At 39.7% G+C, this 21,640-nt stretch overlaps 3 protein-coding genes across 11 annotated transcripts in view; 2 read left to right on the top strand and 1 right to left on the bottom strand.

Moving 5' to 3' along the window:
- Positions 1–25: 25 nt before the first annotated feature.
- On the bottom strand, positions 26–6,266 carry LOC146568997 (uncharacterized). Its single transcript, XM_085285464.1, has 2 exons — positions 5,717–6,266; positions 26–1,838 (listed from the first exon to the last, which is right to left on the bottom strand). The coding sequence occupies exons 1-2, from the start codon at positions 5,835–5,837 to the stop codon at positions 511–513; spliced, it is 1,449 nt and encodes a 482-aa protein (XP_085141590.1). The 5' UTR covers positions 5,838–6,266; the 3' UTR covers positions 26–510.
- Positions 6,267–8,250: 1,984 nt separating this feature from the next.
- Positions 8,251–16,402, top strand: LOC146568996 (charged multivesicular body protein 6-like). The gene is made up of 8 exons (XM_085285477.1): positions 8,251–8,601; positions 9,062–9,171; positions 9,911–9,998; positions 10,079–10,165; positions 10,251–10,316; positions 10,508–10,588; positions 10,712–10,784; positions 14,456–16,402. Exons 1-8 carry the CDS (start codon positions 8,539–8,541, stop codon positions 14,503–14,505), a joined length of 618 nt encoding a protein of 205 aa, XP_085141603.1. The 5' UTR covers positions 8,251–8,538; the 3' UTR covers positions 14,506–16,402.
- Positions 16,403–16,538: 136 nt separating this feature from the next.
- The window catches only part of baiap2b (BAR/IMD domain containing adaptor protein 2b), a 77,550-nt gene continuing 72,448 nt past the window's right edge, over positions 16,539–21,640 (top strand). For all 9 annotated transcript variants that reach the window (XR_014893680.1, XM_085285451.1, XM_085285452.1 and 6 more), the window contains exon 1: positions 16,539–18,799. Coding sequence is in view for 1 of the 9 variants with exons in the window: in XM_085285451.1 (XP_085141577.1) it covers positions 18,791–18,799 (9 nt within the window). In the remaining 8 variants the exon portion in view is untranslated. The remainder of the gene's footprint in view (positions 18,800–21,640) is intronic.

Genomic DNA, 21,640 nt, shown 5'->3' with positions numbered 1-21,640 from the left:
TCACGTGTGCACCACTTTGTGTTGGTCTTTCACCTGGAATTCCAATGAAATTGATTCATGTTTGTGGCTGTAATGTGACAAAACGTGGGGAAGTTCAAGGGGGGCGAATACTTTTGCAAGCCACTATAATTCTTAGCTGATAATAAATAAGTGAGATATTCACTTTCTTCACTCATACAAATTGACCACTGAAAAATTAAAAAGCCAACATGGTAAATAAAAAGATAGTGAATTGACACCTAATCAGCATTTTAGTGTTTATAAAATGTAAACTTGTCTAAATTCATTTGCTCCACCAAGTGGTTTGATAGCAACTTTTGGAATAAGGAAATGAGTCAGTTTGTTAAAGAAAACTTGTCAGTGAGTAGGTTTAGTGTACAGAGTCTCACTCAGTTTAAGTTAACTTTCTTTGTGAATCAGAAATCCTCAAGTTTATCTCATCTCAGGTTTAACGAACACAGATTGGTTGGTTAAAACTGTTTCAAATAGCACTAAGACCCAGTACAATTTCTACTGTGTGTGGCTTCTCGTGTGCCTATTTAGACTTCCCTGTTGAGTAAAAGTTTTCCCACACACATTACAACCAAATGGTTTCTCTCCAGTGTGCACCCTCATGTGTCTCTTGAGGCTTCCCTGCTGAGTAAATCGCTTTTCACATGCAGGACAGCTGAACTGTTTCTCTCCAGTGTGGACTCTGATGTGTATTTTGAGGTCATGTTGATGCACAAACTTTTTCCCACATGCACCACAGCTGAATGGTTTCTCTCCTGTGTGTACCCTCATGTGCCTCTTCAGAACCCCCTGCTGTGTAAACATTTTATTACACAGATTGCAGCCAAATGGTTTCTCTCTCGTGTGAACTCTCATATGTCTCTTCAGAACGCCCTGCTGTGTAAATCGTTTTGCGCAGACAACACAGCTGAATGGTTTCTCTCCTGTGTGAACCCTCATGTGGCGTTTGAGATTTTGCTTTTTTCTAAATTTTTCACCACAAATGCCACAAACAAACGGTTTTTCCCCAGTATGGATTCTGATGTGTACTTTAAAACTATAGTGATGTCTAAAGTCTTTTCCACAAAAATCACAGTTATATGGTTTATCACCTGTGTGGACTCTCATATGTGTCTTCAGATTTTGTTTCTGTTTAAATCTTTTTGCACAAACACCACAGGTAAATGTTTTTTCTCCTGTGTTGACTATCATCTTTGAAAATTCACTTTGTTTCACTCTGTTAAATTTCTCATTAGCCAAACAGCCATAAGGCCTTTTGAATGAATGACATGTCTTCCTTCTCTGAAAAGAACACTTGCTTTTCAGTGATTTCAGAGTTTTCAAGTTTGATTTAGGTATAGGGCAACCACTGTCACCATCTTCGTTTGCAGGTCCAGCATCAGACAAAGGCTCCTGCCAATCATCTCCATCACTAATGTCTGTTTCAGAAGAGTCTGGGGCCTTCTCAACAGCATTTAGTTGGAAATGGAAATTTGGATTAGAGTTCCCAGCGATTTCTGGTCCTCTACAATCCTTTTCATCAATTTCATTGTTGATATTTGTAGCTGAGCTGCTGTTTGTAGCTTCTGCTTCTGCATTGTCTTCAGTCTGACTTTGATGAAGCTGTACAATCTGAGGTTTTTCTTCTCTTTCATCTTCACACTTCATGGAAATAGAAGACAATGTGCACTTAGTGCTAACAGCAAGATGCGCTCCCCCTGTATCGATCCACAGCTCCTCATGCTCCTCCTTTATGTGGAGGTGGTCTAGATTCTGCTGGTCCAGACTGGGGGTCCAGGGTAGCTCTTCTTTAATCACCAACATCTGCTGGACATCTGCGGGGAATACTGAAACATACATGTACATCACTGACTGTAGGCTTCTATATGTTCACCTTGATTTCAGTAGCTGTTAATGTAATCTGAAATTCAAGTTACAGTGGGGATTATTTTGAGACCAAAAATGAAACACTATCCATCACCAGTCACCCTAACAATTACAGTAATGGTAAGAAGTTTAAATCCACTTCTCATGGGTGTGAATGTCATGGTAATTTTGGGCTTTTAATTTTTAATTTCTTTGAGCTGTTCTTTTAAAAGTAAAAAAAAAAAACCCAACAACAACAGAGTTCACAGTTTAATTTTATTTCATTTATTTGAATTAATTTAATTTATAGACGGCATTGCAGAAACACTGTACCAACTGTCATGCATGGTGATTCATGCGTGACAGTTTCATTGTCATCAGGCTGTTTTACTGCCTGTGCTAAATTCCACCAACAGAATGGAATAATGAAGGAAGACTACCTCCAAATTCTTCAACTTCACCTCAAATCAACAGCTAGATGGTTGAAATTGGGACACAGTTAACGTTCTAACAGGATAATGGGCTGAAACACATCAAAACTGGCATCGGGATGAATAAACCAGGCTGACATTAAGGTTCTGGAATGGGCAAAGCCCAGAGATCCATCCACTTGAAACTTTGTGAACTATGCTTACACTCGGATCTGTGCCAGGAAACCAAACAATTTTAAATAAACGCTAACAATTCTGCTGAGAAGAGTGGTCAAGAGTGGTCAAAATCCAGCCTGAATTATGTGAGAAGCTTGTTGATGGATAACAAGTCTGGTCAAGGTGCAGTTAGCTAAGGGACATTTAACCAAATATTAATGTACATATTTCAACTTGTATGACCCTGTGTGGCTTAGAAAATCCAAAATAAATTCAAAGTTGTGCACATAATTGTTGTTGTTTTTTAATCATTAAAGATGTATGCTGTATGGTAATTCTAACCTACCTGGAAAAAGAAGTATTCAAACAAATTGTTAAATGACCAAATTCACTATGACACTTCATGGCCATGATGAGTGGATGGAAGCTTTGGACCAAACATTTATCAATTTCATTTTCCCCTCTTCTGTAGAACCAGATTCCAGTTTGGATTCAGGAGATGGACTTAATCTTTACTTTTAAGATTAGGCTTCAAACTTATCTTATCCCTGAATCCTCCCTTAGTTATGCTGCAGTAAGTGTAGGCTGCTGGGGGATTCCCATGATGCACTGGGTGTTTCTTCTTCAGTCACCTTTCTAACTCATTATGTGTTAATAGACCTCTCTGCACTGAATCATACTTGTTATTAATCTCTGGCTCTCTTCCACAGCATGTCTTTGTCCTGTTTTCCTCCTCTCACCCCAACCGGTTGCGGCGGTTAAAAGGGAGTTTTTCCTTCCCACTGTCACCAAAGTCCTTGTTCATAGGGATTCATATGGTTGTTGGGTTTTTCTCTATGTATTATTGCTTTATATTGTACAATATAAAGCACCTTGAGGCGACTGTTGTTGTGATTTGATGCTGTATAAATAACATTTTTTGAATTGAAATTTTGGTAAACCACAGATCTTTATCTTGGGGATGTGGTAAAAATAAAGCTTAGATATAATTACTTATGAAGCAGTAAAGGAAGCAAAAACAAAAACCTCAAATGGCTAGAGACAAAATAATGATGGCTTAATAGACTGCCTGGAGGTCTTTCACACCTGTGACACCAAAACCTTTTCTTTCTTTCTTTGCATAAGATCTGATATAAGCGCATGCCATCATGATTCAGTTACAACAATGCTTTCACAATGAAAAGATTGTGGTTCAGCATGCCATCCAGTATGGAGATGTCAGGGGGAACGTGGGTCAAAATGATTTGGTCAAATTTCTCAGCAAGACGGAGCTCCTTGCTACACTTCGGGTTCCATTTTGAAGTTTCTCAAAGTGAAAAAGCTCAAAGTTCTTTGGGCTTAGCCAGCAGTCTCTTGATGTGAATATTATTGAGTACATCTGAGGACAAAGATGGAAATATGGAGGAGGAAACCCAAGAAGCTGGAGCAGCTTTGGGATGCCTGCAGGCCAGCCTTTGATTTCATACCCGATGACTTCGTGTCAAACTGAATAGCAATAGTTCTGCAGTTCTGTAAGCTAAAGGAAGCCGTATAAGACATTCAGTTTCATGTTTATACTGTGATAAAATAATACACTGATTTTCAGTATATAAAGTATTTACTTAACCCATTTAATCCCAAATGTTTCCCTGCAAAATGAGTGAATGCATTTTACTCCTTAGACTTCCCCTACACACAATATGTTGAATTAAATGTCATAGGCAGTTAAAACGGCAGTTGTTGCCAGTGGGATTGAATGGGTATTTAAGTAAAAACATAAAATGTTTTGACAGTTTGATTGTTTTAATATGCAGCAGAGTGTTTGTTCAGCAATAGGCTGACATGTTTGTGATTATCATATAGAAGCAAATCTCAATTAAATTAATACTTTTTTAGTAGCCTTTAAATAAACTGGTGACCCTCAACAAAAACATGAAATACTCCTGACTACAAATTTTACACAAAATTAAAAGTAATATATTAGCTCCTATAATTGTGATGTACCCATCACAAGACTTTCCTCCAAGAATGTATCAGCCCATCAGGAGATAAATCCGAAGCATAACGTAAACACTGATATTCTATTGGAACTGGAAAATGTTGTAACAGCTCACCTAATTTGCTCAGCAGATCCTGATACACTGCAAACAGATTTATGAGCATGCAGAAGGACATTTATTGTTTAAAGGGAAATCTGATCATTACTGTTATTAAGTGGCGAGAGGTGCTTTGCATTACATGATCCAGGATGAAATCTTGGAATGTTAAAGTGTACAGACACAAAGTGGTTATCCCATAATCCCATATGTAATGATAAACATAGGGAAGGCATGTTGCTCTGTGATGTTTTCATACCACAAATATCTTTGTTTCATGAACTAAACTTAACTTTAGGGAGAGCACCGTCCATATTTTTCTATCTAAAAGCAAAAATCATGAAAAATTATATAAGAACATTCAAAAGCTGAAGAAGCTCCTTTACGGGTGACAAATAATATTTATTTTTTATAATGAAATTCCTAGAAAAAAATAAAAATAAAAAAAGAGTTGAATGCTTAGAACATTTTTTTTATTTGGTTGTACTTTTTCTTTGAGCTTTTAGGAAACCAAAAAACTGGAGGTCTGAAAAATGTTTCAGTCAGAGCGACGGTTACAAAATGCCACGTTTAAAGTCACCAAAATCAACTTTCGCCTTCATTCTGATGCTCAGTCTCAACAGCAGGTCGCCTTGACCACTGAGATGCTGCCATGTGACTGACTGATTAAAAATTTGTATAAATGAGTGATTAAACAGCTGTACCTAACAAAGTGGCCAATGAGCGTATATCTGCTAATTAATGTAACCAAACAAACCATTTAGATTAATGTCAGACATTTTAAGGAAGGAGTGAAATGCATAAAAACCCAATAAGCCTTAAAACAGATAAGTTTATTTGTATATATGTATTTATTTTTTTCATTTATCTCTTGTTTGCCCCTTATATCATTTGAAAGTTATATAGATTTTTTTTCTTTGCTCAAAGGTAGTTTTTAAAAAGGAATTACTTTAAAAACTACAAGATTTCTTGCATATGTGCGCGGTGTAAAGCGGCCGGGTGCTACACGATGCCCAGATGAGTTCCGCCTTTTTAACTCCGAGAACACAAAAAGTCATTGATAGCAAATACTTTTGTTATTTTTACAAATTGAGATTAGCAGATCGTGAGAAGATGTGCGATCGTGATCTCCACCCAGCCCCACAGCGAATCAGCTGTTAGCAGATTTCTTCGCATTCCAGCTGTGTTTATTCTTACCAGCGGTTTGGTTTATATCAGCGTCCTGCAGCTGTTCAACATCTGGAGGTTTAATGTCCGGCTTTTCTTCAAACTGCAGACTCTCAGCTCTGTTATGATCAAGATAATCCACTTCATTCATGGTGTCGACTCCTCTTTAAAATAAACTGCAGGCTTGTGTGACACGAACCAGGCCTGTGCAGAATCGATCACCGCCGATCACAGTGAAACACGCCCTGGTTACATTTGTCTGTCTCGCTTTGATCCATGAACGTGTTCAAGTACTCAAAGGGGGATCGTGCTCTTCTGAATTATTTTGGAAACGAATTATTGATGTCTGCTGTGTTTTGAACAGGCATCTGCACGGACAGCTTCCCTCTTCATTCCACACAGCATCTCCACCGGCTTTTATTCGCGCTGCATTCACGCAGTTTACCCACGTTGTCATCCACTCACCTCGAAAACCATGAAACCTTTAAAACACAAGAGCACACGAAGTAATTCAGGCTATTAAAAATAAAACGGACCAGGGTTTACATGTGCGTTTTATCACGATGGTTTACTGGCCTCTAACGGCCGATCTCAAGAAGTGCATCACAACATAACGAGACGTACTGACACTTCCGGTGGGTACGTTCAAAATACAAGTTAAAGTATTAACCAGCATTAAGATTTTAACTTTGTAAAAGAAAATAACTTACTTAGGGGAGTGTCATTTTTTGTGTGTATGAAAAAATTTGCTGATACACAAAATAATGTTACAACACATCATTCTTATCTTGTAAAACAAAACCAAATGTTATGTTTTCTCTAGAGAGGGAAACAGAGATTGATTAAATATTTGGTTTTATATTTACAATCTGTTTTTATTTCTATAAACAAAAGAAACACAACTAGGACAAAATTTTCTCATGTACAGTATCAACCGTTTCTTCCTCATTTCCTTTTTTCTTCCACCCATTTATGTCTCTCTGCTTCATAGACGAGAGACTCCTCAAATTCTTCCAGGCCATCTCCTTGGCCATGCCTTTATCTCTGTATAGAGAGTACACTTTTGAAGGGCAGTAGATGTATTTCCCTGCCACTTCAGGGAAGCCCATATGAATGTGTGGGCTATTTGGTCCCTGTTCCAGGTCCATGTCGCAGAATCTGCAGAGGCGGCCTGTTTGTTGGGATTCTGGCCTTTTCCTCTTTTTCTCCACCCTCTTCTTGGTAGCATCCAGTTCCCTCTGTCTGAACAAAGGGGTATTTTAGGGTTATCATTCCCTTAGCAGTTTAACTTTGATGCACCTTCTTTGAACAATAGAAATACTATAGTGGATGGAGGCTCCAACTGTCTCATATTGGGACTCGGGCTAACTACAGGCAAGGTTACTCTTTGTCTGCCTTTTTCCCTCAGGCTGCTGCTGCTTTTCTAAGATGCCTTCCATAATCTTCTCTATTGAGTCTTGTGTGAGAGATGTAGACAGGGATGGAGGAGGTGGGTTAAAGACACCTGGCTCCATGGAAGACTACAGGAACATTAGTTGTGTCACTCCCTTCTGTTGAAGAGTGCCACAGTTGCTGAATCTACAGAAGTTGTTTCTGGGCTTGTGTTCAAAGAAGAACTGATGTTTAGAGGTTTACCTAAGTGCTTCACATAACAGGATATGTACAGTTTCCTTTTTTGCCCTCAGTTTAACTTTGTTGTCCTCATCCATTTCATCATTTTTGCTAGCATTAGCCCCAGCGCTAGCCAAAATGTCTCCCTCGTCATTAACTTCACTTTCTACAGTGTCCATCTCAGCCATAGATTGAACTCGTTTCTTGTTTTTTGTCTTGCCGTGTTTGTCGTTCACCATAGCCCCATCCTAGTTAGTCATTTTCTGCTGTTTATCTTGGTAGTATTTCAAGTATTCAGGGGCTTTGACAAAAAAAGACCCGGGAACAGTAGTTCAGTGGTTGTGTCTTGTTCCTTTTTTTTTCAGTGTATTACTCCCGAACCCTGATTTGATCCATATTTTCTGCACTCTGTACCCATACTTTCACACCTAGTTTTTTTAAAAAGTAAACGTGGCCACTTTTAAATAGCTCGTGACTGAATGTTTGGACTTAGAATAAATCAGGAAGATGTTAGAGTGAAAACGTAATTATAAAAATGTGAGTTTGAATTATTAATAATTAATGTGAGTGTAACAGTAGGTGCAGAGAACTGTGCTAGAAAAATTTGTTTGAGAACGGTAAAATCATCTAGAATTAATTTGCTTTTTTCATTTTCATTGGGAAATTTTTTAAATTATGAAGATTAAATTAAATTCAAACTTTTGTAAAAGAACAAAAAAACAAAACACACAAATCTAACACACTCCAAATACTCAATCTGTGGAAGTTAAATTAATTAACATGCAAATTTCCAATCCTTTATCACAGGTTACTCTGACTGTTTGTATTGTCACTCTACTTTGAAAGTCCACACCGGAAGTTTTGTACGTTCACACTGTAGTTTCTGTGTCTGACCACTGGAGGGCAGTGGAAACTGGTGGATCTCTTTATTTTAAACTGTGTTTACGATTACTCGGCTCTACCCTCGAAACAGCTGTGATTTTAAAGTATTTTCATGTTAAATAACGGCAGGTCTGTCATAAGTTTGCTCTAAATGGGCGCTTTAACCAAATGTCATACCAGAAGTGTCTGTCCCTGCCGGGACACCGTCCTTCCTGGTGTGGGTGTGGACACAGATGACTACACAAATAATGGAGGAGAATCTTCACAAGTCTGTCTCTTGAATTTAGCTTTACATTTAAGTAGTTTGCCCTCCTTTTTTGCTTTTTGGTTGAGACTTTTAGCTGGCATGCTGTGCCAGGATGGGAAATCTTTTTGGAAAAAAGAAACAAACCCGAGTGACAGAACAAGACAAAGCGATTTTGGTAAGTGTCACACAGCTAGCTCAAGTGTTAGCCTGGAATTCTGTGCTGTAAAACAGAGCGAGCTCTTGTGTGCTAATTTAACAACTTCGGTTATCGAGTAGCCCTCAGCAATATTTTATAAAGCAAAACATCTAAATGTTATTATTATTCAGGGTCTACTCTTCTGTCTTAACGTACTTAACCGCTTAATCCTCTTCGATTCGTTCTTTAAAGTGTCCTTTAAGCAAACACTGTAAGTCATTCAAATTCTAACACTGTAGTGTACTTATTTTTCTATGCCGGTATTACCGGAGGACCTTAACGTAAGCGCAGCCAGTAATAATCAGATTATAGTTTGTGCAGACTGCTACAATTTCTAAACCTGGATCAACAAGAAGTTGGTATGGCTGAATTAGTTTGAAGCGTATCTGAGTGCAGTGCAGGTGTTTGGTTCGTTCATGTCTCTATTTCCTCATTTCAGCAACTCAAACAGCAAAGAGATAAGCTCAGGCAGTATCAAAAGAAGATCAATGTGCAGCTGGAGAAGGAGAGGCTTCTGGCCAAACAGCTGCTGAAGGATGGCAAAAAAGAGTGAGTACAGTATAATCAATGAAACCATAGTAATGATTGAAAGGAGAGTAAAGGCATATATGTTCTCAGCACGAAATATATCAATACTGCTCAATAGGGAGCGTAATACTCAGGACAGAAAGGACAGCTTCCCTGCAACTGTTCTTGCAGCTGACTTCCCAGAGTTCATTAATATAAAATTAAAATTAAGAAAAATAAAGTTTTGAAATCTGCAGTTCTGAAATGTTGTTCTAATTGATGTCTCTAAAGCTTATTTCAGGCAGAATCCTTAAAAAATAATAAATAGCGAAAAACACAAATCAAGCTGACGTCTTCAGTTGTTTTGCTTGTTTGAGCAGCTGTGAAGAATCCAAAATATTTCCTTTCACTGTCACCAAATTCAGTTTAACAGAGGGCTGAACTGGATGAAAATCACCTTCTCTCCAAACTTCTTTATCAACCTTCCTTTTGTTTTCTCTGGGTTATCTACTGCAGCTGACTGTGAGCACATGTACAGTGTTGGTGCATGTGCTCAGGGTGCTTGGACAGAGAATCAGAAACTAAACGTAAATCCAAAGCCAGTTAATAGTGGCAAGAAAGCAAATGGGATGGGAGATGGGAAAGAAGAGAGGTTTTTTTTACTGTTGCAAAAAGAATTTGGGAAGACGAGACATTTTGTGCAGCGCTTTTTTTTTGATTGTCAATCATCTCTTACATTTCTCCCTCCTTACTACAAGCTTTAACGTGTTTATTTGAACAGGAAAGCTCTTCTCTTACTGAAGAAGAAACGCTATCAAGATCAACTCTTGGACAAGACAGAGAACCAGATAAGCAACCTGGAGCGCATGGTGAGCGATCGGCGAACTGCACTGACACTCAGCAGCGTTTAGGTGGCGCTCACAGCTCCTCCCTGTGCTCCTCGTTTCAGGTTCAAGACCTGGAATTCGCCCAGATCGAAAGGAAAGTCATCGATGGATTGAAAGTTGGAAATGAATGCCTGAAGAAAATGCATGAGGTAGGTGATGACATGTGGCCTGCAGATGCTTTTAAAATTCATCACCTGTTATTCATGAGCTGTTATCAACTCTTTTTCGCTGCAGGTGATGTCTATTGAAGAAGTAGAACGGATTATGGATGAAACTCAAGATGCCATTGAGTACCAAAGGGTAGGTCCTTTCAGCTGGTAATCGGGTTCATTTATTATTTTAGCCTCTTTTACTTCATTCTGCAAGTAGATGTGGAGAGAGTGAAAATTTAAAAGGATTTCTCAAATCTCTGTAGATTAAATTTCACAGATGTAAAATTGGTTCGTATCCACAGTCATTTCACTTTTTAAAAACTTGTCGTCTCTCTGCAGCAAATTGACGACATGCTGGCCGGCTCCTTATCTCAGGAGGATGAAGATGCTGTGCTGGCTGAACTGGAGGCAATAACTCAGGTTAGTTTAATCAGCTTTAAAAGAAAGAAAAAGAAAAGATTAGATCGCACTTTTAGCAAGCAGCACCCTGCTCTTCATTTTGATTCTGAGTTCTGACCTGTCGGATTTTGAACTTTCTCTCAGGGAGATGTCGAGCTTCCTGAGGTCCCTTCAGACAAACTGCCAGACGTTCCAGAGGCCGCGGAGGAGCAACCAGGTTTGTTGTCTCATGTTTTTCCTATCCCAGGTTCACACTGCTGCACAGTCCTGTTCAAAAAGCAAGACTGACTAAAGTTCCAACCAGAAGTCTTTCATTATCCATTGATAACTCTGTTGTCACACCTCCTCAGGTTAAGAGTCTTGGTTTTATCCTTGACAGCACTCTTTCCTTCACAGTACATATTAATAATATCACTCAGTCTTCTTCTTTTTTTTTTAATCTTCATATTAACCGCCTTCATCCTTCGCTCACTCCAAACAGTACCGTCATACTTGTCAATGCACTTGTCATATTTCGTTTAGATTACTGTAATTCTCTTCTCTGTGGTCTATCTCAGAAATCTCTCCACAAACTGCACTTAGTTCAAAATATAGCTGCTCATATTATATCCAGAATTAGATCCACTGAACATGTAACAGCTGTTCTTAAACAGCTCCATTGGGTTCCCATTCACCTCCCTGTAAATTTGAAGATCCCACTTCTTACTTTATAACCTCGCTCCTCCATATTTATCTGATCCTCTCCATACGTTTTATTTTGTTGTACTAATGTAAGGTGACCTTTAAAGGCACCTGTTAATAAATATGTTATTATTATTATTATTATTATTATTATTATTACTAATGACTTTTAGAATATGTGCATGACACTTCATAGAAAAAATCCAACAGCCATCCTCCCATCGTGTTTCATATCGCAGAGGCTGTGCTGAAACCTCAATAATATCTTCTTTCCACAACTGTAAACACTTCACCACCAGAAAGTAATTTTAGAGGAGTCAATAAATAGAATGCTTTTATTAAAAGGCTGTGCTGAGTCACCGTGGGCCCCGGTGACCTTATCACTCTGTTTAAAACTAAAACATGCAGTGTGATGAAGCTTAAATCTCGCTGCTGTCTCACGTCTTTAAAAAGGTCTTTAACGAGGTGTCTTCTTGTCACGTTGGCGCTTTATTAGATGCTTAAATGCAAAGCTCAGAAGAGAGAGGTCCTCAGAAAGCGAGGTTATTACATCTATTAACATCACGTTTTTATTCAAATAAATGGCAAAAACCTGCCCTGCAGCTGTTTGCAGCCACTACTTGCAGATTTTTGTGTCGATCATTGTTCTTTCGCTGCTGAATCAAAACGTCTGGAAAGATTCCCGTCTCATTAGATTAGATTAGATTAGATTAGATTAGATAGAACTTTATTAATCCCTCGGGTGGGTTCCTCTGGGAAATTCGATTTCCAAAAAAGCACAGCACCGACAGAAGTTACAGAAGTTACCTTACCTTAGAGTTACAGAATATTATATATATATACACACACACACACACACACACACATATATATATATATATATATATATATATATATATATATATATATATATATATATATATATATATATATATAAATACAGAGACAATATAAATAAAATATACAAAGGGGATAAATAGAATAAATAGGAATAAAAATACAAGTGAATTGCACATTTCAAGTATTGAGTCTATTGCACTGTTGACTATTTACAAAAGTATTGTACAGTGAGGTGAAGAGGCACTACAGCTTAGTTGTTCCCCCCTTTGTCCTCCTGTTTCCCCTCCCTCTCCCCTCCAGAGAGGAATTAAACAGTCTGATGGCGTGTGGGACAAAGGAGTTTTTAAGTCTGTTAGTTCTTGTCTTGGGGAGAAGCAACCTGTCACTGAACAGACTCTTCTGATTGTTTATGGCCGTGTGCAGAGGATGCCCAGAATTGTTCATAATGTCCAGCAGTTTCTTTAATGTCCTTTTCTCTGCCACTGTCACCAGAGTGTCCAGCTTCATGCCGACCACAGAGCTAGCCTTCCTGATCAGTTTCTCCAGCCTGGATGAGTCCTTCTTTGCTGTGCTGCTCCCCCAGCACACCACAGCATAGAAAAGTACTCCAGCAACCACTGACTGGTAAAACATCCTCAGGAGCTTCCTGCAGATGTTAAAAGACCTCAGCCTCCTGAGGAAGTACAGTCGGCTTTGGGCTTTTTTATACAGGTGCTCTGTGTTGCATGACCAGTCCAGTTTATTGTCCACCCACAGCCCGAGGTACTTGTACTTGTTGACCACCTCCACCTCCTCCCCCTCTATCTGAACCGGCAGTGGACCTTCTCTGGACCTCCCGAAGTCCACAACCAGTTCCTTAGTCTTTGAGGTGTTGAGTTGCAGGTGGTTTGTGTGACTCCATGCGACAAAGTTCCTCACCAGACTTCTGTACTCCTCTTCCTGATCATCCCAGATACACCCCATGATGGCCGTGTCATCTGCAAACTTCTGAATGTGGCATAATTCAGAGTTGTAGCAGAAGTCAGAGGTGTACAGGGTGAAGAGAAGAGGGGACAGCACAGTTCCCTGTGGTGCTCCTGTGCTGCTGACCACAGTGTCAGACGTGATGTCCTTCAGCCTGACGTACTGTGGTCTGTCGGTGAGGTAGTCGGAGATCCAAGCCACCAGGCAGGGGTCCACCTCCATCCTGTTCAGTTTTTCTTGAAGCATACAGGGCCGGATGGTATTAAAGGCACTGGAAAAGTCAAGAAACAGGATCCTGACCATTGCCATCTTTGTGATCTTTGACTCTCAGTTAATGGTGAGGAATGGTAGAGGCACACCTGATAGGAAGTAAAAGGCTGTCAATTGTTGAAGCTTAATCACTCTGGGGACTGTTAAATTGTGTGTGTAACATGCATATAAGCGTGAAAATGCTACATTGGATTTACTAAAAATGACCTACATACATGCACTTTCTATACACATAAAAGGTAAAAGTACTCTTTATTTGAAGTAAATGTTTTAATCAATCCGAGTATATATGTGAAGAGTCTTGGTAGCCTTGGTAGTTCATAGGCAGAGTTTCTTCAAGATTATATACTCTATGGTCACTGTAGCATGATTAGTACTCAGTAGATACTTTATACATGTATAATCTGTATTAGGCCTGGGCAGTGACACCCAACATCTGGTCGCTACAGAGAAGTTTGTAATTCCTTAAATGGTTGACAAGAGGCCATAAGGGGTTTTTGGGGGCAGCACCGTGTGCTTCTTTGCATCCAGTTTCACTCTACCGACGGCAAATGTCCAGCAAATCCTCGTCAACCATTCAAAAAATACAAATTTTTCCTTAGCAACCACTTGTTGCCATATGTTCGCTGACCCGTCTCTAGGCCCCTGTGGCTGAAACCTCAGTTTTGTTTCTGCATTGTTGGATCTGTGAGTTTTCTGCACTTGATCTGTGATCTCACAGCAGGTCCAGGTTGTGTGTTTTATGTTATTGGACAAGATGAAGGTGATGTTGTGTCTGCTGTCAGGTCAGGCTTCAAGAAAAATGAACTTGGGTTTTATTTTTGCATAAAAATGAGTTCACTGCAGTGAGATCAAATAAAACAATACAGAATAAAACAATTTTGGTAAGTAAAGTTCAATAAAGTAAACTAGTCTCAGCAGAGGAAAAAGCTTGGAGCATAAAATAATACATTGGTTAACCAAACTTGAAAAACTTCAGGAAGATAACTGGTGTACATGGTATGCAAACAATAGCAAGCACTGAAGCATACTAAAATGCTGTAAAATACTGTAACATTACCTATAAAGATTTAGCATGTCACGACTCTACGGCCCCTCATCCTGCTTCTTTCTCTGTCAATCTCTTTGTTTCAGAGCGGGAGCGTCCCAAGAAGAAACCGCAGCGAGAGGCGCTCGCTTTGTAGGAGCACGACTGAGGATCTTCAGCCGACAGCAGCTGGTTGCTCAAAGACCCAAAGACAGCAGCCAGTCTCAGATAACCGGGCCTCCTCCACCCCATCCAGCGGCTGTTTCTCCTCATGGGCTGCAGGTTCACACGTGAAGCGAGTCAGGACCGGTTCACCGCAGTCACAAATGCTGATTGAACCATGAAGACCTGTGAGATCAGATTATCGTGCCTAACCTTTGTTTGATTAGTTCTCTGTGTTTACCATCAGTCATTTGACATACAGTGACCTAAAGCCATGTGTGTATGTCATTTTAATTCCTCCCTCAAAATGTCTTCGCCTGATGGGTAATGTTTTTAAAGAGCCAGTTCACCCACATTACAGAAACACACATTTAGCTCTGTGCATCCAGGTCTGTGCTGCCATGCTTTCTCAGATTGTGGTGATTTTTTTTTTTTTTTTTTTTTAGTTTTTAGTTTTTTTGCTTTACAGCTGCAGTAAGTCCAGCTGAGATTAAATTGCTTTTTTCCTGCTGTAGAATACATATATCTGTTCTGTCGTTTGTCCTGTGAGGGAGGGGTAAAAATGCAGAAGAGACATTATGATGGTGCTGTGCTCTGGCGATCTGATCCACCTTCCTGTCATCTTGTTTGCCCTCTGTGTGCTCACCAGTAACTGATACCTGTACAGCAAGTTGGAGTAAATGGAGTTAGCCCTATCTACCCTTATTGTAGACTTTGTGACCTAAACACATAGAACAAAATGATGGAGGAGTTAATTTCCAACTTTCACCATGAACAGAGCCTCCTTCACATATGGCGATAAATTGTTCACCCTAACATTTGCCTGGCTCTTTACTTTCTTTGATATATGTCGTTCTACTAATGCACTCAGCCTGTTTTTATCTGTGTAAAATCTCCCACTCAGCCTCCCTGCAACAAACGCACACATCTGGTGAAACAAAAACTTGAGGAGCGCAAAACAAGCATCTCCGCAAACATAGTAACATAGATGATGGATCGGTGATCGGTGAATGTAATAACAGAGAAACAAGCCTGGGAACCATCATTGGTCTCTGACAAGTTCACATAGAGACATTTTTCTTCCATGTATTAACTTATTTGTGATTGCAAAAAGGGATGATTAGATCTCATTTCTGCTAGTTTTTAAAAATCTTTGCTTATAAAACATTTGCATTTAGCAACAGGATGGAGGGGTACGTTGTTTTTCTTGTGATTTGAGTGAACTGATCCTTTAAAGCAGGTATAACAGAAACATAACATTTTCTCTGTAAAGTCTTTGGTGTCTTTCTCTTACCGTAAAGGCCTTCTCTTCATCTGGCTTTGCTTTCTGAGTTACTCAACCCACCCTAAAGTACCCCCCAAAAAACAAAACAAAAAAAACTATTTGCATCAGATTCGCAGAATATTCTCTCAGTCTGACCCCTTTTCAAGCAGCTTAACTAATCTAATTCCTTGCTCCCCTTGTGGATTAGTTCAGTGTCATTGGAGAAAGGGCTAATCATATCGTCTGTGGGCTTACCTCTGACGCCCAGACAACAGCTGGTAATCTCTTCAAGGTAATAACTTGACAGAACCTGGGGCTTTACCCATCAAGTATGATCAAAACTAATTATTTCAGTGTTTGCGTATGATGCTTTAGATTTTCTTACATATTCATGTTAAAGTGGTGCAAGAAGGGTGGCCTAGATCCAGAAGGCTTAAAGCTTGTGCATCTTTGAAGATCCAGCTAACTAATCTGTAAATCAGTTAATCTCACAGACAGAAACACTGATGACTAATACTGACAGTCTGCGATTTGCCAGTCCTGCTGCAAACTACTTGTCTTAAAATGGCCTCAGATATTGTACCTCTATATATTCTTTTTACAATAAAAGTGTTTTTTTATTGCCGTTCGTTATCTCACTGCCTGTAAATCACTGCTCCGATTGTTATTCAGTGAGTGAACACAAGGTGGCAGCAGATGACTCAGTTTTGAAGCTGCTGGTCTCCAGTTTTCTCTCTCCTCACTTCACAACTGACCAAGGCAGGTGGTCTCTATGTGTTGGAATAAATGGGAGTCCTTCTCTCCACTATCTCCAAATGCTTCTTATAAGGGATTCTTTCATCACTGAGCTTCTGTCTCTAATTTTGTAGGGTCCTTACATAAGGACCTTGAGATGACTGTTTTGAACTGGTGCTGTGTAAATAAAACTGAATTAGGTACACAGTTTACTGTGGGGCTTCCCTCTCATATCCAGATGAAAGTTATCTTGTAGCTAAAATGTAATATTTTGGGCCGCCTTATTTTTCTAAATCTATACCAATCAGGCATAGCATTGTGTTGGTCCCCCATTTGCTCCCCAAACAGCCCTAACCTGTCAAGGCATGGACTTAACTAGATGCCTGAAGGTGTGCTGGGGTCCAGCACATCCCAGAGATGCCCAATTGGATTAAGATCTGGGAAATACGGAGGTCAAGTCAACACTTCAAACTTGTTGTGCTCCTCAAACCATTCCTGAACCAGTTTTTGTGGCAGGGTGGATTATCATGCTGAAAGGGGCCATCAGGGAATGCTGTTCCTCTGAAAGAAGGTACATGGTTTCCAACCATGCTTAGGTAGAAGCTACATGTCAAAGTAGCATCTCAAGGTTTCCCAGCAGAACATTGCTCAAAAGAATCACATTGCCTCCACCGACTTGTCTTCTTTCCATGGTGACGTGCTGGTGCCAGGTTTTCCCCAGGTGAGCAATATCCATGCACCCAGCCATCCACGGGATGTGGAAGAAAATGGAATTCACCAGACGAGGCCACCTTCCTGCACTGGTCTGTGGTCCAGTTCATGCTTGCGTGCACATGGTTAGTGCTTTTAACAGTGGACAGGGGTCAGCACAGGCAGCCGGACTGGTCTGCAGCTCTGCATCCCCATACACAGCAAACTGTGATTCACTCTGTACTATGACACCTTTCTGTCAGAACCAGCATGAAGTTTTTCAGGAATTTCAGTAGATCCATCTGTTGGATTGGACCACATGGGCCAGCCTTCATTCCCCGTGTGCCTTCTGTTCCTTCCTTGGACCACTGTTGATAGAGGAACACTCTACTGGAGATGCCCTGACCCTGAGGACAAAATGTTAACTTGCTCCTTTATATAACCCCTCCCTCCATGAATATCCATCAGTGAATATGATAAGTATTCACTTCACCTGTCAGCGGTCATCATTTTACGTCTGATCGGTGTATGTTTAACCTATTTCCCACATCACACAAGGGGAAATGGGTCAGATGATGGCATACAAAGAAATTTGTTTCCTGCTTTGGTGTGGAGGAGCTTGAATGTCCTGCACAGATCACTTTAACGATTAAATGACAGTAATGCTTTTGTGTCCATCTGGAATGAAAAAGGCTCTGCTGACAGTGAAAAATTGAGGGTTGTAATCCAATCATTTGCTTACCCACATTGTTTTAGCCTTATGTCAATTTATTTAATTTAAATGTGAAGATATTGAAAACTTTAATAGCACAGTGTGGTGCTAATGGGGGTACAGAGGTGTGGTGCTTTACCGAATTCTATAAAATTGCATGATTTATCTTTAAAGTAACGATTGGCATTTCATCAGTGCTATAAAAGAAGGGGAGACTGTTGACGAGCCCTCACCATCCTCTTTAATTTCATCAGAGTAGGAGGCACAAGTTTAATGATCTGTGTTATTATAAATCTCAATGATTGGTCTGTTTTATGGTTTGCAACCTGATTTGTCATATTTTTGAATCAATATTAAAGATTAAAGGCCTTTAAAGTCTTAATATTAAAAAAACAAACAAAAAAACACACATAATGAATCTGTTACCCCCCCATTCTGTGGCTTCTAGCATGTATGACTAGCATGTATGAAAAGTACAGGCCCACCATGACCTTGCTCTGCTATTGTTCTGAAGGTGATCGAAGCTCATTCAGCTAAGGACAAAGCATCAGATAGATAGGGAGACATTAAATGTTCCCATCTCTAACCTTGAACCATTCTCTCCGACAAAGCCGATGTATTGACGAGTCTGAAATAGCCCGAATTGCTTTTGTTCACTTCACACTGTTTTTTGTTTTTTGTTTTTTTTTTTTGAATGGACTGAATCCACTCTGACTGTGCACTACAAGCCTTTTCGGAGGTGTGTGGGAGTGGGCGGCGCACAGACTGAATGTCAGAGCGCCGTGCTTGCTGATGAATCACAGACGTGGATCTAAAGCTGAGAGAAAAAGCCTGAGAGGACGATGATGAGTAGGCTTCACATGAAACGCTGCTGAATAAATGCTTCAGGTATGTAGGTGTGTATGTGTAACCTGCCCACCCGGAGTCTTGCCTACCTGATTACACCCCCACTGTACTGAATATACACACATGCAGAACTTTACTGAAGTGAAATGTCATTTTCAACAAGTTTATTTAAAGGCCCCAGTCCTAAAGGACAATTTTAAGTACTTTGTTTCCAAATTCTGACAAGTCACTTAATTTTTACACTGTTTCCTGTGTTCCCCTTTCAGTTGCCCGTTCACTTCCTATCATCTCTCCATTTTTGGCTGTCTAATAAAAGGATGAAAAGCCCCAGATTTATGAATAAAATGTCTCTAAATCACTAATTAGCTCACTAAAATGTTTTAAATGCTTAAAATGGACAAAAATACATTGGAAAGACATTACTTCTGGGCTGGTGCCTTCAGGTATGCTGATTGAAGCCACGTGGATACAGCTTCATATAATAGACCATGGATATACCACTCTGAGTGTCATCACAGTCCAATCTTAGCTTTTTTGAAACCAGAGGTCATGAAAATGTGTTAAATCTGACATAAATATGTAAACTGACACTACATCCTCATGCAGTAACAGGTCATCTGTTATAAAGTGAGCCCACCCTAATTTGTTCCCTGTTTTATTTACCTGTTTGACACTGACAGAGATCATAGCTGACATATAAAGATCATGCTGTGTAAAAAAAAACCATAAATTTGTCTGGAAAATCGTCAGCCTGTAAATTCATGAGATCACAGACCAAAGGAGCCAACGACTGTTTACTTCCATACAATCAGGCCTCCCATTTGCAACCAGATGTGTTGCTCCACGCTGGTTTTTATCAAGACTGCATGGTTAAATGGCCTTCATTTTCAGATCCAGAATCTGCATTGATCTCATAAGACAGCTCATAAGCGGTTTCATATGTTATATATTTAGAATAATACCAATCTTATCCTGCCAAAAACGTCACATCTCATAGATGTTTATTTTGTGGTTTGAACCCCAGCCTCAAGTAGAACCCAGTTTAAACCAAAAGAAAATTTAAAAAGTATGTGTAAAGGAACAACCTTCAGCAAACCAATGTACTAACTGAGACTATTTTTAGGGGCTATATGCTCATTTTGGATTAAATGCCAGAAATTTGTATCAGGGGCATCAAAAGACTGGATAAGTTTAATGGTTAAATGCTTTGTGTTGTTGTTGTTGTCATTTTATTAGTTTCAGGTCATCATTTTTGCCACTTCACGCCTGAGTTCAGTCTTAAGCCTCCAGCTTTGTTTATTTCTCAAACTACCCATAATTAATAATCAATGTCTTAATTAATTTGTGTACAATTATACTTCAGAATAGGTTGGATGTCAGCAAACATAATGGCAGCTCACATTCAATTACGGAAACTAATTGTGGGGATTGAATATTCACAGAGGACTAAATCAATAGCCTCGCTGACAGTGGGAAGGCTGCTGTTTGCTCCAGTGAAGACCAAACATGCCTGATTGATTTCCACTAACTGTCTGCAGTTTGGTTTCCTTGGGACTCGCTCTAATCGGATGTGATGAACAAAACAAAATAAGTCTGTTCTGGTAGAGATCCACGGTGCCACTTTATTATCTGGTCTACAAGCTGCTCTTAAATATCTGCTCTATCTCACTAAACGAGAGAAAAAAAAGTGTTGCAGAAAAGAAAAAGGCATGACTGTCCTCTTTCGCACTTATCTTCTGTTATCTTCTGCTTCTGTCTCTTTTATTTAAATACATCCCCATTCAGCAGCTCTCAGATCGTGATGTGTGGGATTTCCCGGCCCACAATCCAGGGCTTACAAATCCAAGTAAATGTGGCTCCATCCCACTCATACCAACCAGAGCCCACTTACCCAACCGCCACACAAATATAGAGCAGGCACACATATGGGGCCACGGTAAAATCTTTCTCTGTTGTGGGTTTATTAAAACTTACATTTTCACAAAACAAACACACAAAAAAACCCTTTCCATTATCTTACAGCCCCTTTTATGTAGAGGGAAGACTGAGCCGGAGGGTCTAAATGACTGAAATAATAAACACAGACTGAATAAATCACTATAAGAATAGGGATACTGGAAAATGTAATATTTGTACCGACTAAATGGATGAAGATTGTTGCAGTTTCTGTATGGAGCTGCTCAGTCAGGTCTTGTGAATGGTTGTAGCAGAGGAGGCGTGGGGTGGCTGACACAGCAGAGCAGGTGTGGCTTCTTTAAAAGCCGTGCTGCATTTCTAGACTCAGTGCAAAGCATCATAACACAAGAGCACACTGCCTGGTGGTTTCAGTCATGATGACTTACAATATTAATAATAATAACACAAATTATTGGCTAGAGGGCGAAGGAATCAGGTTTTATTACAATTATCATGAAAAAAAGATGCCTGATTACTGATAACTGAAACAAAAAAAATCACCCAACTTCAAGTCTTTAATGTCAAACAAGCTGTCTATACTCCCAAAAAGAAAAAAAGGTGATTCCTATAAAGTCTGTCAAACAGTACAAACCAGCCTTTACATTTTAAATGAGATTAGTGCTTTTTAGTAGGAGGAACTCAGCAGTGAAACCACCTGTCAGATTACCAACAGGGAAAAGCAGCTTCTACAGCCATGAAAGAAAGCGTGTCAAAGTGTCTGTGCTAATTTAATTAAAAACTGTATTTTACTGCTAAATCTATCCATACATCCATCTATTCACCTCCACTTATCTAATTCAGGTTTGTGGGGGGCTGGAGACTTATCCCAGCTATCATAGAATAAGGTGTGGAGTACAGCTTGGACAAGCTGCCGCACTGTCAGGGGCTCTGCTGTATCCAGCTAAATCAGAATATAAGGACCAACTG

The sequence above is a fragment of the Mchenga conophoros genome, linkage group LG8 (genome assembly GCF_057382185.1).
Source record: "Mchenga conophoros isolate Kocher_MC1m ecotype Shallow Benthic linkage group LG8, M_conophoros_male_GT1.1, whole genome shotgun sequence".
Lineage (NCBI taxonomy): Eukaryota > Metazoa > Chordata > Actinopteri > Cichliformes > Cichlidae > Mchenga > Mchenga conophoros.
Note: the sequence above shows the minus strand (reverse complement) of the source record. Positions and strands in the feature narration are given on the sequence as shown.